Source organism: Ruditapes philippinarum, unplaced genomic scaffold (genome assembly GCF_026571515.1).
Source record: "Ruditapes philippinarum isolate M1 unplaced genomic scaffold, ASM2657151v2 ctg863_1_1_1_1, whole genome shotgun sequence".
Lineage (NCBI taxonomy): Eukaryota > Metazoa > Mollusca > Bivalvia > Venerida > Veneridae > Ruditapes > Ruditapes philippinarum.
Window position 1 is genome coordinate 62,523 of NW_026861574.1, and position 21,174 is coordinate 83,696.

General features: G+C 33.0%; 1 protein-coding gene across 6 annotated transcripts in view; it reads right to left on the reverse strand.

The window, feature by feature from the left end:
* LOC132716208 (rho GTPase-activating protein 8-like) overlaps window positions 1–21,174 on the reverse strand; it is a 49,472-nt gene that overhangs the window by 18,112 nt on the left and 10,186 nt on the right. For all 6 annotated transcript variants that reach the window (XM_060699421.1, XM_060699417.1, XM_060699420.1 and 3 more), the window contains 4 exons: window positions 19,990–20,096; window positions 16,747–16,901; window positions 16,208–16,339; window positions 14,900–14,986 (listed from right to left, as the gene is read on the reverse strand). In XM_060699421.1, the coding sequence (XP_060555404.1) occupies window positions 14,900–14,986; window positions 16,208–16,339; window positions 16,747–16,901; window positions 19,990–20,096 (481 nt within the window). The remainder of the gene's footprint in view (window positions 1–14,899; window positions 14,987–16,207; window positions 16,340–16,746; window positions 16,902–19,989; window positions 20,097–21,174) is intronic.

Below are 21,174 nucleotides of genomic sequence, written 5' to 3' on the forward strand. Positions count from 1 at the left end.
ATTTAATAATCGTTTACTGAAGTTGAAGAAATCAAGAATCCAAGAGATATTGATAATGGTTCGAATATTGGTACGAATGGCATTGAGTTCGAATGATTTTAAGTACGAATTGTTCTGATATTTTACTAATATCAAAAATATGCCCGTTATATCAAATAATTGCTACGAGTAAGTTGTTAAATATATTCATTTAATTTTTATGTATTTTCTACTTATTTATAAAAGAACAAACTATACATTTAAACACAGGATAACATATTTGTTTACAATTTAACTTACCGATAATTTAGGTATCAAACCACTAAATATCATGAAAGAATCTAGGCTGAAGAGAACAATCGTCACATATATGCGAAGATAGTTAAGAAATATACTTTGAAATAAATTGAAAAACGTATTTTTATGCCTTTGTTAGCCCGATTTGGGTGAAAAGCGTTTAAACGTTTTTCATTTTGAATAATTATTCTGGAAAAAACGGAGTGCGCGAATGCTCTGCAATTTTGCACAAAGATTAATGGTCTAAACCTTCATCAAATGGTACATTTATCTGGAAAAAATATTTTCAGTTCCATCATGTCAAAAAACCTCAGTGGAGTCCCTTTAACATATTTGAATATTATTTCTGAATTTTATTTATCACTTATTTCGGCACATTTGTATGCATATCTATTTTAATTGTATTTTTACTGTGTTTTGACATCGAGGTTCGTCTGCCTTTATGTGATTTTATGAGTGGCTGAATGTAACGTAAAATAAATATTCTACGGGTATAAGCTAAGCGACCTAATATTCTTACTTCATTCATACAGCAATATGTGAATCTTATTTTTTGCGCTGAAACTAGTTAATTCATATAATAATGTAACACTTTAACAACATTACATTATAAAATTAGAATTAAAAGATGTATGAGACTGTGTCCTGCAAATTAGGAAAGTATTTAAAAGGGGATTGTCGGATTAAACATTGTAAATGTGCTCATCTAGCGCATGGTTTCAATGAGCAAAAATAATCAACATTTTTAAAAAATATACATTTCATCAAGTCCCAGTGTGTTGTTTTATACTTACTATCGTAATGTTTGACGTAAGAAAATTGTTAGTTTTGGTATTATTCTTTAAACTCCAACATCTATTAACGTCATCAAAATCATTACGTTTCACTCACCCTTTATTTTATTTTAAAACAGTAATAGCAAAATACTTACGCGTTGACCCTATATTTTTATTGCATAAATATTTTCCTTCACTATCTCACTACACGCCAGGAAAATTATAGCAAAATTCACCATGTTGAATTTTTTTTTATTACACAATCTTTATTGCTATATCGCGCGATATTTGCATCAAATATGGACGTCAGAACGTAGAGAAAAATGACGTCAAATCGCAGACTATTAAGTAAATGTTAAAGAAAGACATCATTACAAAGACATACATTTACTGAACATTATTAAAACTAAAAATGAATGAAATCGGATGAAATTGATAAGAAAACAGACCGGTTTATTGATTAAAAAGACGCAATTTCACCGCCCACCGATAGAGGGCGCTTTGACGTCATAGTAACGCTGTTTATTTATAAAATAATACTGCAGAAGTAAAGCTTACATATTTATATGTTTGCATACCAAAAATCATCAAGATCTGAGATGTTGTCATATTTCGGTCGGAAAGTAGCGAGCTACCTTAATCAAATAATTAAATAATGTTCTGCTAAAACTTCAAGAAAACACAGTCTATTTTTTGTGCTTTGAAGATATACACAAATTTGTACAATTTGATGGTGATAGTGAGTCCAACTCACACAAAAGATCCCATGGCATGTTCATTCAAGTCTCTACAGGAGTGGAATTCCTATCTCCACAGCTTGACCTTCCTTTATTTCATATGAGTAACTACCCTTTCACACCAAGCCCTCGATCTGTAGTTATATACCTCCTTTTTTGTCATAGACCATTATTCAAATGAGATAATAGTTTTCAAACAAGATTGCATTTGAGAAAAATGCTATGCCACCGCATTAATACAACACTAAATAGTAGTGTAGGAATAGATTTTCTTTGTTTCTATACAATTTTGAAGATTGTCATAATGCATAGATCCCTGACCTATCTAATTATTATTATCAGATTAGTGGTTAAATCTGTTGTTAACTCAATAAAAGATCAGAGTAGGAATATATCAATGCACTTGAGTCTAGTGAACTTGGTGGTGAAGGTCATATTTCACACAGCCTAAATTTCATGACTACATCAAAGGACAACATAGTAAGACACTTTGTCAAAATCTAGGTCAGCTGAAATCAAAGTTCACTTAACATCTTAATCTTTACACATGGTTCTAATTTCATAGCTGTACATCAAAGGACAAGAAAGTAGGTCACATCATCAAAATCTAGTTCACCTGATATCAAAGTTCAATTTTACAACTAAAACTGTGCACATGGTCAAAATTTCATTGCTGTACATCAAAGGACAAGAAAGTAGGTCACTGTCCCCTTGGGCAAGGCAAAATTTTGGACCCAAGGGTTTAATTCAAAACAATCTTGATACAGGTCCACCAAACAACATTTCAAGTCAAATATCTAAGCTGTAGCTTTTTCTCCTATTCAGAAAAGATTTGTTTTATTTTCTGTTTTTACTATGTGAACATAATGAGAATCACTGCCCCTGGGCAGGGCTAATTTTTTAACACTAGGGGCATAATTAAAACAACTTTAGTAGAGAACCCATAGAATATATTATAGAGAAAACATCAAAGCTCTATGCCTTGTACCTTCAGACAAAAATATTTCTTTTTTTTTTTACTATATGTACATAGTTAAAAAATCAATGACTCCTGGGGGTGGGGCCAATTTTGACCTAAGGGCTATAATGTGTACAATCTTGCTAGAGGTTCACCACATAATGTTTCATGCAAAATATCTTAACTCTAGCCTTTGTAAAATTAGAAGATGATTTTTTTAAAGTTTTTACTATAATACATATAAGAAAACCTATGGCCCATTGGGGCGGGGCTAATTTTGACACAAGAGGCAAAATTTGAACAACTTTGGTAAGAGTACCTATAGATGATATCATTTAACAAATATTCAAGCTCTAAGCCTTGTACCTTCAGACAATAAGATTTTTTTTTTTTTACTATATGTATATATTGAAAATCAATGACCCCGGGGCAGTGGCCAATTTTGACCCCAGGGCTATAATTGAACAATCTTGCTAGAAGTTCACTTCACAATGTTTCGTGCAAAATATCTAACCTCTAGCATTTGCTAGAAGAAATTTTTTTACTATAAAGTATTTACTATATACATGTAAGGAAAACCAATGACCCCCGGGGCAGGGCCGATTTTGACCCCAGGGCTATTAATTTGAACAATCTGAGTAGAGGTCTACAAGACAATGCCTTATGCAAAATATCTAAGCTCTAGGCCTTTTGGGTCTTTACAAGAAGGTATTTTAAGTTTTTACTATATGTACATATAGTGAAAATCAATGACCCCCGGGCGGGGCCGATTTTGACCCCAGGGCTATAATTTGAACAATCTTGGGTAAGGGTCTATCAGACAATGCCTTATGCAAAATATCTAAGCTCTAGGCCTTTTGGGGTCTTTACAAGAAGTTATTTTAAGTTTTTACTATATGTACATATAGTGAAAATCAATGACCCCCGGGGCGGGGCTGATTTTGCCCCCAGGGTTATAAATTTGAATAATCTTGGTAGAGGTCTACCAGACAATGCCTTATGCCAAAATATCTAAGCTCTAGGCCTTTTGGGTCTTTACAAGAAGTTATTTTAAGTTTTTTACTATATGTACATATAGTGAAAATCAAATGAACCCCCGGGGGCGGGGCCGATTTTGACCCCAGGGTTTATAATTTGAAACAATACTTGGTAGAGGTCTACCAGACAATGCCTTATGCAAATATCTAAGCTCTATGCCTTTTTGGGTCTTTACAAGAAGATTTTTTAAATTTATTTATATAATTCCTTTGGTTGCCATGGCAACCAGATTTCTGCATGGAATCAAATTCTTTGAACAACTTTGGAAGCCTTCACCCAAGGATCAAATCCTGCCAAGTTTGGTTGAAATTGGACAAAGTGGTTTTTCACAAGAAGATTTTTTAAGTTCACTATATAATCTATATAACACACACACACACAAACAAACACACACACAGGTGAATCGCTATATGCCACCGCATCGCAGATGCTGCGGTGGCATAAAAATATTAAAGACTGCAACCACGGTAATATTTAGGGCTCAGACTCACAATAATTGCCAGGATCCACAGATATGCCAAGTAACCTAGTCATCGATGTCGAGTCAACATTTGACCACTTCACTTCCAACCACATGATAAGATTTACAATATATGGGAGATAGTTTATAATGCCCCGTCCAAATACACCCTTATGTATTTATATAAGGTATATGAATACATTAAAAGTAAACCTTTCATTCGAAATAAAACATAAATCTGACACAAGTTTATAACAAAATTGTTCAAGATTGAAGCTATATACCAATCTCCACGCAGTGATCTCCCCTTCATTATTCAGCAGCCACTGTGAGGAATTTTCCCATATACACTTTTGGTTGAAAACTTGTTTTGGTTGACATAATAAAAAGCCAGAATTAACAAGATTGCATTTGAGAAAAATGCTATGCCACCGCATTAATACAACACTAAGCCTTCCTACAATAAGATTTTTTGAATTTTTTTACTATATATATATTGAAAATCAATGACCCCTGGGGCAAAGGCAATTTTGACCCCAGGGCTATAATTTAAACAATCTTGCTAGAAGTTCACTACATAATGTTTCATGCAAAATATCTAACCTCTAGCATTTGTCAATTACTAGAGGATTTTTTTTTTAAAGTTTTTACTAACATGTATAAGTTTTTACTATATACATATAAGGAAAACCAATGACCCCCGGGGCGGGGCCGATTCTGATCCCAGGGCTATAATTTGAATAATCTGGGTAGAGGTCTACCAGACAATGCCTTATGCAAAATATCTAAGCTCTAGGCCTTTTGGGTCTTTACAAGAAGGTATTTTAAGTTTTTGCTATATGTACATATAGTGAAAATCAATGACCCCCGGGGCGGGGCCGATTTTGACCCCAGGTCTATAATTTGAAACAATTTTGGTAAGGGTCTACCAGACAATGCCTTATGAAAAATATCTAAGCTCTAGGCCTTTTGGGTCTTTACAAGAAGGTATTTTAAGGTTTTGCTATATGTACATATAGTGAAAATCAATGACCCCAAGGGCGGGCCGATTTTGACCCCAGGGCTATAATTTGAACAATCTTGGTAGAGGTCTACCAGACAATGCCTTATGCAAAATATCTAAGCTCTAGGCCTTTTGGGTCTTTACAAGAAGATTTTTTAAATTTATTCTTATAATTCCTTTTGGTTGCTAAGACAACCAGATTTCTGCATGGAATAAAATTCTTTGAACAACTTTGGAAGCCCTTCACTTAAGGATAAATGATGCCAAGTTTGATTGAAATTAGACTAGTGGTTTTTCACAAGAAGATTTTGTAAGTTTACTATATAATCTATAGAACACACACACACACACACACACACACACGCGCGCGCGCGCGCGCGCACACACACACACACCAACACACACACGCACGCACGCACGCACAGGTGAATCGCTATATGCCATCGCATCGCAGATGCTGCGGTGGCCTAAAAATAGTCCATAAATGGTATGAACAACATATAAGTATAAATATAAAATATTACAAAAATGCTATATTTGGTGGGCATAATAATTTGGGACATTATTACACTCAAGGTAAATTCATAGCTTGACCCCGAGACCAGAGGTTGTCCTCTATATCACTCTAACAACTCTTTTAACATTATAAAACCAACTAAAAAACAAGTTTGAAGTAAAAGCAACTGAAAATGGTGAAAAGCAGTCTTTATGCTGGTAGTCCACATAAACTTTAAGTCAGCTAGTAGCAAATGATTCTACTCATGCAACCGGTGCAAACTCTGACCAGCTGGCAAATCTGTGTCATATGATCATGGTCTGCACTGATTGCTATTCAGTTAGTACAAATTTTGAAATTTTTTCCTAAAAATGATGAATCATCTTGTGTAGCTAGAAAGATGGATAAGCTCATTAAAAAATTTTACATTATATTAAGTTTTAAGTTTAGCATCAATGATGGTGATGTGTTTGTGCTGTAAGTCAATCATAATTTATGAAATATATCATAATAATTTATAAAATATATCTTAATAAGATCTTCAAGGCTATTTCTTTTTAAAATAGGATCTTTTAAGCTATTTCTTACTTAACAATTACCTAATATTCAAGCATTGCAAGCTGTGAGCAAGAACTGAGTTACTTTTCTTATATTTTAACAAAATTATGCATTAAAGTTAAAGTGTGATGCACTTTTAAAATAATGAACACAAATCTGCCATTTTCAAAGCTGGCTATTAACACTGAAGTATTCTTTTGACTTAAATCATGTCATGTGATAACTAACATATATCAAACACTTTTTTCTTTGATATCAAATATTTTCTCAAAAAATCAGTGTATAATTACGGATAATTTATCAGCACTTAAGACATATGACTGTATGACTTTTGTTAATATTTTAAACAATCAGAATATCAAAGACCTGAGAAGTTAATGTGAATGTGGTCTACCATACAATAATACAGTTAATGTAAATGTGGTCTACCATACATCAATACTGATACAAAACTGACCAACCTTATACAGCAGACGGGTGACTAGACATTTATGTAAAGGATATTCTAAATATATACACTCACCTACTACAAACAGCAAACAAAATAAGAAAGAAAACATGTTAAAATTCTACTTAACTCTACTTAAAACAAAGTATCTTAACACTATAACACAATGCACTGAAAAATTTAATTGCTGGTGCCTAAAGTGATAAACCTTTGTCATCAGTATATATAGAGCCAGGCCAGCCTTGTACCTATGCACAGTCTAACCAGGCTCTATACTGTTGGCAGTTCAATTCTAATAATCCCTTAAAATTTCAAATGGACTGTTCCAATTTAAAAGCAGGGGAAAACCATTACACAATTCAGCAGGTTAAGGGTTAATTATTATCCTTGAAAAATGACTTGTCTACAATGCAACCAAGCAGCAAATAAACAGGCCAGCCCCATACATTGGCACAAGTCTCAATATACTCTACACTGTTAGTTGCTTGCTTAATATCAATGTAACATTTTGATATAGTAATACCAGTAACTAACAATGTACTGCTCCAAATTCAGTGCATTAATACAAGTCATTTATTCAAGTTTCATATTGTATTTGTTAAATTGTACTAAAGGAGCACAACTCTACATAGAATAAACAAGACATAGACCAAGGTACCGTAAAGCCTTGAAAAATTAAAATTCACTAGAATCTGGCAAGAAGATTGAAAAGATGTTGTAGAAATTTTGATGTATTGCAACAAAAGGAACAAATGTTAGCGAGTACAATTACTAAATGAATTCCTTTCTTTATTTAATGCACAATAACTGGAATTAAAACAAAACTGATATCATCTTTGATAAAATATTGATAAAGTTCATTTACTAAGACAAAGTTTCTTGTAATAGTTTCAAATTACTCTTTCTGGACTACATGTAACAATTCTTTTACATCGTAATGTTTATTATTGTAGTATTATTAAAAGTTTGATTAATATTTAGCGCTGATATTGAAAGTTACATAATTTCAAAATACATAAAAGTACATGAGTAATCTAAATAAATATAAATTGTAATGTACACTGCTTAAAATACATGATTATGCAATAAAAGTTTTTAAATACAATATTATATTTATATATTATCAATATTATTGCATATAGCCTAAGTAAGCTGTATAAAGCCATCTTAAATGATAATTACTTCATATATGATTACATTCTACAATTATCAATTATCATCTATCACTATATTAGATAGAATATGATAATGGATTCTTCACCAAAACCAAAGTTAACCAAATTTTTAAGTTAAAACCATCACTATTAGTTCTTTGTCATATAAGCTCCAAATACAAAACTCATAGGTTAATAATTCCGTTAAATAACCAAATGAACTTAAAGAAAAGAAAAACATCTTCACATTCAGAACAAGATGTATTAGTAAAAACCCTTATGTCTCTTGTCCAACCTCTAACGTTCCTTGTTGAAGTCCTGATCACAAATAACAAAATTATGATGTTATTCCCCAAATTTTGTAAATTTGACATTAAAGGTCAAGGTTATTTAGGGGTCATAATTAGGGGTCATAATTAAATATGATCAATTAAATAAGTCAAAGATCTTGTCAAGAGGAATGTGAAGGCAATGTTTATTGAATGATGATGATTTTGGGCTCATGTGAAAGCTGTCCTCATGCGGACAGACTTAAAAGAAAAACCAAACACACCAACCAATCAATGCAGGGATATCCAAACAGACAGCAAAATAGACAGAATGATGAATGGATGGATGGATGGATTGAGAGACAATGCAGAAGTTCAGTATTTTGTGCCTCAATGCCAGACACACACACTTAAGACTGCAGCAAATATTAGGTAGCTAGTTTATCCAAGTACTAACAATATTTAATAATATACACAGAAAATAATAATAATATATGTGTATATATGTGTACAATTACAATACCAATGTAAAAAAGAATTATGGGAGACAGGGAGAGGAAATTGAAAACTAAAACTAGCAGCTGGTATAACACTAGTTTATTTCACCTTATCTGACCAGCTCACCTGCTGGAGCTCAGAAATGCTTAGACAGCAGATATAAGTTTATACAGAATTTAGCTTAGATAGTAAGTAATAAGCAATGTATAAAGATACTTGCTCAAGTAAGAGACAGTTTGCCTCTGACAGGGTTTGAACTCACATGACCAGCAATACTTAGATTACTAGTCTGACACATTAACCAGTCGGCCACACTGCACAGTAGATATTTAAGAACAAAATAATAATTAAAGGCTTTAAACATTAGCGAATTTTTCTTTTTAACTTTAACCTCTCTACCACTTTGACAACTTACTTTATTTTTTAGCCTTTGCTAGTTGATAGGAGGTGAGGCTGTGGCGGTGGGGTGGAATTGGGGGATCATGAGCCAATATGTCATAAACTGGCACATTCTGGAGTTTTTATTCTGTAGCCTGAATCACAGAGTTCTGGTGTTGTTTTTGTTGTGTTTTTTTCTTTTTTGTTAATAGCTTAGCTTTAAGGGTCTAGGGACAGTTTTAAAATTCTTCATTTAGCAAACTGTCCTGTACACAATCCATTGTGTTAAATACTGATATTACATGTACACTGTCTGTAGTTAATAAAAACACATACATGTATGTTACCTTGACTAAATAAAGCAATACTGTACTGTATCATATTATACACATATATATAAACATATCACATATCTTTAAACTAAGCAAACCATCACAGAAAAAAAATGTGCAGCACCTAGGATTCAAACCAGCAAATCAAATGCTCATTGTCAGAAATTATTCTGTGGGCAAATAGATGTAATGTCATTCTAGGATACACATGTAGTTATGCTCAAAATTAATTTCTACAATTATTTTTGCTCCCTATTTAAGCTGTAAGCAAGAAAGACTTCAGAAACAAAAAACCTTTGCCCCATACAAAACAAAAAACCTTCCCCTTGTATCATAAATAAAGGAATAATTTCAAAACAGTTAAAATTGAAATGGCGCATTGATAATATCAATTATAATGACAACAATATTGCTGTCAACATAAATCCATAAGTAATGAAAAGATCTTAAAATGCATGCCTGTACGCTTTTATTTGAGACCATGAAAAGGTTTTGCAATTTACAACAAAATATTCTTATTGCTAATTAAATAAATTTCCCTGTTAATTACATCACAGCTTAAAATTTCATCCAAAATAAAAAATAAAACTTAATTCACATGTTAATAATTATAAATGTAGCAACTTTTTTCAGACTCAACGAATTTCATATATTTGTTTGTGAAATATTTACAAAATCTTTGTAAATCATCAACTTTATCATTATTGGTATCAACAAAAACTGACAGATTTGCCTCAAACATCTGCTCTTCCTCACATAATAGAACCAAAACAAGAGGGCCATGATGGCCCTAGATTGCTCACCTGACCCATCAAACTCATCCAAACAATTACCTAGACAAGCATTCTGACCAAGTCTCATGACAGGTGAGTCAAAAATGTGACCACTACAGTGTTATAAAGGATTATCCATATTTGAGCAGTGTGACCTAGATTTTTACCCAGGTGACCCATATTCAAACTTGACCTAGAAATCATCAAAACAAACTTTCAGACCATTTCCGGATACTTGGATCAAAACAGTAAGCAACTAGAGTGTTAACAAAAGGTTTTTTTCTATTTTTAGCTCCTGTTGACCCTAGTTTTTCAATCCGAGGATGAAACCCATGTTCGAACTCATCCCGAGCAAAGTACCCCTAGACAAGCATCCTTGATCAAGTTTTTGATGACACTTTTGTGTCAAAAAATGGTGACCGCTAGAAGGTGGGTTAACAAGGATTTTTTTATTTTTTGTCTGGTGGGACCCTAGTTTTCATCTGAGATGAACCCATGTTTTTCAACTCATCCAAGCTATCAACCGCTGACTAAGCATCCCTGACCAAAAGTTTTTTTGAAAAATTTGATGATTGGGGAGGGGGCAAAAAATGTGGACTCTGCTAAGAAAGTGTTAACAAAGGTTTTTTTTTTTTTTTAGCGCCGGTGGGAACCTTAGTTTTTTCATCCAGGATGACCCCATGGTTTTTCGGTGAACCTCATCCAAGCTATCTCCTTAGACAAGCATCTTTGGACCAAGTTTTTGATGATGAAATTGATGCAAAAAAGGTGACCGGGCTGAGTGTTAACAAAAGGGTTTTTCTTATTTTTTGTAAGGCCGGTGGGACCATACTTTTTTTTCAATCCGGATGACCCTGTTCAAACTCCAATCCCAAGCTATCAAACCTAGACAAAAGCAATCCTGAACCAAGTTTGAGATGATTCAGTCAAAAATGGTGACCCGCAAAAGTGGGTTTATAAGGTTCTTTTCTCTTTTTTTTAAGCTACCCGGGGGGACCCTAGTTTTTTCAATCCAGTGATGACCCATGGTTTTTCGAAACCTCATCCAAAGCTATCACCTAGACAAGCATCCTGACCAAAGTTTGATGATGATTGATGCAAAAATGTGACTGCTAGAGTGTTAAACAAGGTTTTTCTATTTTTTAGCGCCGGTGACCTACTTTTTCATCCGAGATGACCCATGTTCCAACTCATCCGAGCTATCACCTAGACAAGCATCCTGACCAAGTTTTTTTTTTTTTTTTTTTTTTTGATGATGATTGAAAACAAAAATGTGACCGCTGGAGTGTTAAACATGGTTTTTTCTATTTTTTAGCTTCTTTGTGACAGCTAGTTTTTCATCTGAGATGACCCATGTTAGAACTCATCCGAGCTATCAACTAGATAAGCATCCTGACCAAGTTTTTGATGATGATTGAGGCAAAAATGTGACCGCTGGAGGTGGTTAACAAGATTTTTCTATTTTTAGCTCTGTTGACCTAGTTTTTTCATCCGAGATGACCCATGTTCGGAACTCATCCGAGCTATCACCTAGACAAGCATCCTGACCAAGTTTGATGATGATTGATGCAAAAATGTGACCGCTAGAGTGTTAACAAGGTTTTTCTATTTTTAGCTCCGGTGACCTACTTTTTCATCCGAGATGAGCCATAATCGAACTCATCCAAGCTATCACCTAGACAAACATCCTGACCAAGTTTGATGATGACCTAGACAAACATCCTGACCAAGTTTGATGATGATTGAGGCAAAATTGTGACCTCTAGAGTGTTAACAAGGTTTTTCTATTTTTAGCTCTTGTGACCTAGTTTTTCATCAGAGATGACCCATATTCGAACTCATCCGAGCTCTTGTGACCTAGCTTTTCATCCGAGATGACCCATATTCGAACTCATCCGAGCTATCAACTAGATAAGCATCCTGACAAAGTTTGATGATGATTGAGGCAAAAATGTGACCGCTGGAGTGTTAACAAGGTTTTTCTATTTTTAGCTCTGGTGACCTAGTTTTTCATCCGAGATGACCCATGTTCAAACTCATCTGAGCTATCACCTAGACAAGCATCCTGACCAAGTTTGATGATGATTGAAACAAAAATGTGACCGCTAGAGTGTTAACATGGTTTTTCTATTTTTAGCTCCTGTGACCTAGTTTTTCATCTGAGATGACCCATGTTCGAACTCATCCGAGCTATCAACTAGATAAGCATTCTGACCAAGTTTGATGATGATTGAGGCAAAAATGTGACCGCAAAAGTGTTAATAAGGTTTTTCTATTTTTAGCTCTGGTGACCTAGTTTTTCATCCGAGATGACCCATGTTCAAACTCATCTGAGCTATCACCTAGACAAGCATCCTGACCAAGTTTGATGATGATTGATGCAAAAATGTGACTGCTAGAGTGTTAACAAGGTTTTTCTATTTTTAGCTCTTGTGACCTACTTTTTCATCCGAGATGACCCATGTTTGAACTCATCCGAGCAATCACCTAGACAAACATCCTGACCAAGTTTGATGATGATTGATGCAAAAATGTGACCGCTAGAGTGTTAACAAGGTTTTTCTATTTTTAGCTCCGGTGACCTTCTTTTTCATCCGAGATGACCCATGTTCGAACTCATCCGAGCTATCACCTAGACAAGCATCCTGACCAAGTTTGATGATGATTGAGGCAAAAATGCGACCGCTAGTGTTAACAACTTAATGTGAACGGATGACGGACGACGGACAATCATCGATCCTAAAAGCTCACCCTGAGCATGCTCAGGTGAGCTAAAAAGTGAGCAGCTAGTGGCAGGTAGTCGGGGATTACCCCTTTTCCAGATTTTTTCATCAACTATATCCATACATACATGGAGGTCCAATTATATCTTTTAAAGTAAAATGAAAACAAATAACATGTGCACCCATTTAAACCATTTGTGTGGTTTTTATTTTGTAACTTTGAGTGTGAATTTTAAATATATACCACTGCAAAATGGGGGGGGAAGATATTTTGTTAAGGATAGGGCTTTGACCAGACACCAGTAGAAAACCAGTTTACGCTAGGTAAAAATGTTAGTCAAAAGCTTGAGAGTATATCACATACCTTCTTTTGTAGCACACAGGATTATTTTGCAACAACAAAATCACCAGAGTTTAATTAGTCGCACATAGTCGATAAATGTTTTTTTTTTATAATGTAGAGTGGAAATTGTTTAAAGAGATATGGTATACATTTCAAAGTAACCTGACCACAAATAAACAGATTTTACCATTTATGACTGCATATGCAAAATTAATATTTTAAAATGCATTTAAAAGTATCTATTCATAATCTTTTTTTTAAATCTAAATTTATTTTTCAGTTTTAATAAATAAAGAGTTGAGGCTTTAATGGTGGAAATATATTGTTATTCATATAATATATAACTAAAATTTAGCAGGCATTAAAATGACATGATATTTGAAAGATGAATTCTATGAATTCTACAGCATGATATTTCATTGGTGTGAATGCAAAGTTTGTTTCCCAAGAATAAATGAGTGGCGTCATGTCAAAACCAACATAATGGGTTTGCGACCAGCATGGGTCCAGACCAGCCTGCGCATCCGCGCAGTCTGATCAGGATCCATGCTGTTCGCTTACCAACTCTATTACAAGTAGAGAAACTGATAGCGAACAGCATGGATCCTGATCAGACTGCGCGGATCCATGCTGATCGCAAACCCATTATGTTGGTTTTGTCATGACGCGGCTCAAATATTAATATAAAATTAACCTTAGGGCTCAAGCTACAGCTTTACAATATGTAATATCTTTTAATAAAAAGAAAAAGAAAAAAACATTGTGGTTACTCAAAACTGAAAATGTTTCCCACATTCAAGTTCAAAATAATATTGTTATTATGCAACCAGCTTCTAATGTACGGTAATCTAAATGTACATAAAATAGAGACAACCCAACAAAGACTTATTCCTTTTAAAATTCTAGTAATTGTCAAGTGAAAAAAAGGGGGTACTAAAATCTCTATCTCTAAAATACATCATGCAAGACCCATGACCACGTATTTTCATTGTTGCATTAACATTTAGTCTGAATTTCAATTTCCTTTTTTTGCTTAATAACAGAATTGTTCAATGAACATAATTTCTTTTGTAAGTTTGACCTTTGACCTAAGTTTTAAAATAAATGTATAATCCTGAGAAGCTCTCAACATACTTGTCAAAACCTTTGACACATTAATAAACTTTTGACCTCTTTAAAACTGCACTTAACCTTTGACCTCTTTTCTGCAACCTTTTTTTGCAAGACCTCAGATCTAGATCGATGAAAATTATTTCAAATATTAATTTAACATAACTCTTGCCAAGATCTATTTTACCCACTTTTGACCTTTCAGTTATGTGATCTTGACCTTTGACCTAACTAGACACAGTCTTATTTCAGGTTCAGATATGTCATTCATTGAAGTTAAATCTTGAAAGCAATAACATTTTGTGAATATTTTTCTAATTTCTTATATAAATAATTTTATTTTCTAAATTGCTTATATAAATAATTTTATTTAAACTGCTTATTTAAGATATATAAAGTTTTTAATATTCAGCTGAAAACATGTCCTTTTTTATATGAAAACATTTAAAAAAAGTCCCTTTCAGTAAAACACCTCACAGTTTTCAAAACTCCATGCCAATGTGAAGCTGCACTAAGTACAAGCATCTACTAGGGGGAGGTTACTAAGCTAAATATAGTAACAGATTTACCTGATGATGGGCTTGAATATATTCCACAATATTCTAATGAAATTGGTTGGATGCACCAAATATAGAGCTTTCAAATTCTTTTTATACCTGGAAAACATGAACAAATTATGATAAAGAACATTAACAAATTTCTACTGCTGGCAAGAACAGACTATACCCATGTGACCAATACAGACTAATGATCAGTCAGCACTGCAGTGTACTTTATACTATGAATAACTTAATCTTTAGCCTGCTAGCTGCAGCTGGACTTACCAATGCAACTAGTGCAGACCAATATTGTGACATTGCCTTTTAACCATAGCCAACACTGTTTACTGTTCAGTCAGTTCATATTTTTTAATTTTCCTTAAAATGATGATAGGTTTTGTCCAGATCCAAACATGATTTATAGTTGATTAGGAATTTTACAAATCTCTTAAACTCCATAATACAGTTCTAACTTTTTTTATTGGGTTTTACATGACACCAACACAGTAAAGGTAATAATTAAGACAACTTTCCAGCTTTACTGCTGGAGGAAGACCCCTCTGTACATTATTTCAGGTACAAATGGGCACCTGAGTAGAACCACCTTTCAGGCACAAATGGGCACTTGAGTAGAACCACCTGTTTTATTTTATTTTTATTTTTTTCAGAGGAAAGGTGAACAGAAGTTTGGATGTTTTTAGAATGTGTATTTTTTTATTTTTTTTTCTATTTCATGATATTTAAACCTCATATCAATTTTTTTTTGTTGTTGTTTTTTTTTTCTCATAATATTGTCATCTAAATACTTTTATATCAATATAGATATATATAGAAGCAAACTGTAAATATTACTCTGATGATGCGCAAAAAACATATATTTTCTTGTTTCTTCGCCTAACACATTAATTACGTAAACAAGTTTTGTATCTTTATAATGAACATTTTGTTATTTAAACTTGCCTGGGAAGGGCCTTCATTAATGTTGGTAAAACTTGTGGCCCAACCCATTTGCTTCAAACTGTTAACATACATGTTTCCTTATTCGTATTTATTGTATTCTGTTTAGTATTAATGTAATCTCTATGTTACATGTACATGTTTCAAGCAATAAAATATGATTAAATCAAATCAAACCTTTCAGGCACTAATGGGCACTTGAGTAGAACCACTGACATTTTCCTAAGCTAGCTTGATAGCTTTATCACATGTTGAATCCGACACACTTGCGCGGCTCGAAAATACACCAGTGAGAGGCAAGTGGTTTAAAGCCAATGGATGCTCCTTTTAATTTCTGACAATTTATATATTATTATTATTAGAGACGTGTAGGTGACTTACTTTCTGTCTAGTTCCCTATATACTTGTACCATCCAGGACAACTTTGGTTTGTTTTTACTCGTCATGCCGTGATGGAAATACACTATTACATAATCCATCTCTACATACTGGTCCAATGTCATCTTCATAAACCTATACATACACAGACATACATGTATAATAAAATAACATATAATCAATTTTGTTTGTTTGTTTGGTTTCTGATTGGCCCACCAACACAATTAAGGTCATATGGCGCTAAAACAGGAAAAATGAAACAAATAATCAATGTTCAGGTTTATCAATCAATGTTCAAAGATTCATGTACCCATTGTACATATCTGCTTGTTTGATTGTTTTCTTAAATTAATTTTAACATTGTTTCTAAGTAACAAAGTTGTAATAAAGTTCTAATGGTTAATTCTGTCTTTTATTCCATAGTTGTATTCTGTGATACATATTTAATTACGAGCCTTATGCCACAACATGATGTGTATTGTATTATGTGATGATTGTGTTTTGTTTAAGACTAAAGTGTGAAACAATATGATTCGACTTACTCAAATAATCTTTGGTGATTTAGTTCTGTTTTTGGAGGTAATTTACAAGCAGAGAACACAATAACCTTCCTGCCGTATACATCATCGCCCGCCACCTCAATGATGCCATGTCTAGCAATGTCATGATAATCCCCAGCCTCGGCCTCATCCTCATCCTGTTATATATCAATAAATAAAACACATTTGATAAGTTGAAATAAGGGGGCGCACAAAATATTTAAAATTTCAAATAGAACGCTTTGGATAAAATCTTCTTGCACACAGACATGGAATAGGAACTTAGAATACAGCAAAATCCACTATTGGCAACACAGTTGATAAATATAGATTTGTTATGGTAAACGCTTGCATCAGCTGAAAGTGTTTTTTCTTTAGACAGGTTAACGGAACAGACCTCTGTGATTAAATTTGAATCCAATATGGATTTATCAAATTATAACTTTGTTTCACTTGATTTTACAATGAACAATAATGTTTCACCATTTTCTTTCTTTTCAAACAAGATTTTCTTATGTCCTTATCAATCAATCAATCAATCATCCAATCAATCAATGTATCAATCAATCAATCAATCAATCAATCAATCAATCAATCGAAACAAACAAGACCTTTGTTGATCTTATTACCTTATTAATCACTCAAACAGGAATTATGTTTTACCTTATTTATTAAAGGCCCATTATATCCAAAAATGCTTTATTTTTTATAGCGTTGAAAGCTTTTTGTTTTTGGTATTCTGTTTAATTTTAGCCAATTATCTCAACTATTTTTTGTGCTTCTGTTGCATTTTGGCAGTTAGTGCAGATATAGTGATTAAATATTTTATATGGAAGTCAAACTGTTACATTTTGCTACTTTTATGACATATAATTTCATATTACACGCTATCTTATTCAGGTAACAAACATCAAACATACTCTCAAACAATTTTTATTTTAAAGTTGTAAAACTCATGTGTACCCTTTCTAAAGATGGAAAAAAAGAATTCTTGCTCAGGCATGTACCTTTAATCACACAAGACCTTTCACCTTATCTATAAATCAAACAAAAAAGTACTACCACTCATACACTGTACTCTATTCCATGTACTTCAAATCTTATACACTTTTTGGGTTTAATCTTATCTTTATTCATTAAATTGTACATACATATACAAATAAATAAACTAAAATGAGGAACAACAATACTGGATGAGTTAACATGTAATTAAAGCAGTAATAAATGGAGTTTGTCAATTTTTTAATCTGAACAAATTTTTATCTTTTAGGTAAGAAAAGGGAAGTAATTAAAAAGAATGTTCAAAAAATCTTTTTTTTATGAAAGCAAAATCATTTTACATCACTATTATTTCTGCCTTCAACAAAATTTATTGTGCTAAATAAGTAAAGAAGTTTTGATTTCAAACTGTATGAGATTTCATTTCTTATAAAACATCAATCCCTTTAAGCTTCCTGATTGAAATGACATTTTTTAAGGAATCAGTCTATCAAAGTTTTGTTTTGTTTGTTTTGGGTTTTACGTCACATCAACACAGTATATTTATATTGCGACGTTCCAGCTTTACTGGTAGAGGAAGAACTCAGGTGCCCTTCCGTGCATTATTTCAGGCACGAACAGGTACCTGAGTAGAACCACCGACGTTCCGTAAGCTATATATATCAAAGTAATCTATCATATATTATTATGTAAATATAATATAAATAGATAAAGATTTTTTTCATTTATCACAAATCTATGTTTTTCATATTAAAATGTTATGTAAAATAACACTTTGACTTACATAAAATATAGACGCCATATTAAAATTATCCCTGCTATAAAACCGTAAGACCTCAAACAATAAAAGAAAACAGATATGCCTTCTTAAACCGGATACATTAAACCTTCTTAAATAGAATAGATAAAAATCTTTACACAAAACTGCACTTACATGTAACAACCATACTTTACAACAAGTTAAATAGACTTAGTTTAAACATATTTATTTAAGCTCGATTACCTATTAAGTTCTTGCAACTTATATAAATTACTTATGAGCCCGCTTCCTGGAACCAACCAGTAATCATGTCATATGAAGAAACATGGTTGTGACCTGATTTGGACTCGGTTGAGAGGCAGACACCTTAACCACTAGGCCATCGCCTCCCCCTATATAGACTTTCATATCAAGGCCACACTTACTAAAACTTATATAAAATTAAACACTTAATACTATCTTTTATCTATTAATATACATTACATTATCTACTCATGTACATTTATATACATGAATATCAAAGTCAATTGCTTGGAAATCTCTATCTAACACTATTCAGCTATTATTCGCCACCAGTATTGATTGACGTATGAAAAGGCGGCCATGATTCATTACATTAAAGCACTGGTTTTACAATTAGCATCGTACAGTATAATGATTGAGTATATGTCTTGAGTATACTGGGTAAATTGCTACCGATTTTTTTTTTTTTTAGCTTTTTTCCCCCTCCAGAGACTTTCTAGGTCTGTTGGCAGCTGTTTATTTATCCTTTTACTTTGTCATTACAATATACATTTGATGAAGTTGTAGCTATGGTAATATAAATTACAATTTATAATGATTAATATCGGAAGATCATTAATTCTGTTTGATTTATCATTAGTCTGCCAGTGCAAGTTATTTTTGTTTGTTGTTTATAATTTACTTTTTTTTTGAGAGTGGAGGTGGGGTGGATGGGGGGGGGGGGCGTCATTGGTTGAGATTTAAATTTAGAAAGCAGGCTAAAATAGAAATGTATTTTTCAGTGTTTCGTTTAATGTGGCCATTCCCCATTATATTCAGGAAATATTCAGTTATGTGCACACTTAAACAAAATATCATGCACAACTTAACAAATACCATGACTCAAATAATAGCATGGTTAAATAAGAAAGACTTTAGATTCTACATAAACTGCAGAAAGAGCACAGAGTCATCCATAACATTTCTAAAATTACATCATATGAGCCGCATCATGACAAAACCAACATAAAGGGTTTGCGACCGCATCCGCGCAGTCTGATCAGGATCCATGCTATTCTCTTACAAACTCTATTACAAATAGAGAAACTGATAGCGAACAGCATGGATCCTGATCAGACTGCACAGATGCGCAGGCTGGTCTGGATCCATGCTGGTCGAAAACGCATTATGTTGGTTTTGTCATGCAAGGCTCATTTATTTTCTCATCATTTTAATCAGCAAATTCAATACAATTGAAATCTTACGATAGGTTGTCCAATTTCCTCCTCGAAATCCTCGTCAATCAGACCATCTGGCGTGATAGAACCACTTCTGAATGGAGCACATCCTTCCGAACTATTACGAGACAACTCTGAAATCATACTGTATCGTTAAATTTTCTATCATAACTTAATATAAAATCATTTTGTTTCTTAAAAAATAAAATTTGCTAGAAAAACTTTATGTATCGAAAACAATTCTCAAAAATTCATTAAATACAATTATACAAAATCACACTTCTGCATTAGTTCTTTCAGCCAGTATGCTAAATGGAAGAATGCAATAGCTGCAAATATCAAATCACATCAAAATTTTATGCAAGATATTTTGATGAGATGAACTAAATAAATAAAGTGGAACATGTTGTTCTTTTACATATAATCTGGTATAAATGTTCTTTTATAATTTATTTAACTGTTGAATTAATTAAATTCAATTTTCTTTCACAAACAACTTTGCTCACATGCTATAAAAATTTTAAGACAAAATTTAAAAACGTTAATTATTATTACTTCAGAGCTGTGTTTTCATAATATAGCCTGCAAAGCACTTGCATAACAATGCATTCAGAGTTAACAGTCATCTGTTAAAAATTCTTAGTTAAAAAGGGGCATAACTCCCAATATACTTTTTCAAAATTATGCCGCTTGTCTAACAACTGCACCTTGATAAGCAAGTATTCCAGGTTTCAGGTTGATACTTTTTAAAATGTTTGAACAATGGGCTACATTAAAGTTTTTGCACACCAACAAGGCCACTATTGCCACAGCAATCAAAATAGCTTGAGTTTTTCTTCAAAACAAACTAAAAACACTAAATTTGTATGATGGACTTGCCTTCCTTTGAATATGGATCAGTATAATGTAAGATCAAGGGGGTTCAATATCAAAAGCAAAATTTCCACAGTCACTCCAAACAAGCACATCTATTTATCAATTAATAATGAAATTCAGATTCAGTTTTATCCCATAGGATACATTATTTGTTGCACAAGCAGAAAGCAATAGGCAAAACTCCCTTTGGGATTTCCTTACATTTAAAATATTATGATTAAAATAGCAACTTCATTATACGCAGAGAACATCGGAATTGTAAAATAAAATTAAGCTATCTGAAATGTACTGCAGCATAGAAAAGTGTGAAAGTGTGTGCCGCAAATCTGCACAAAC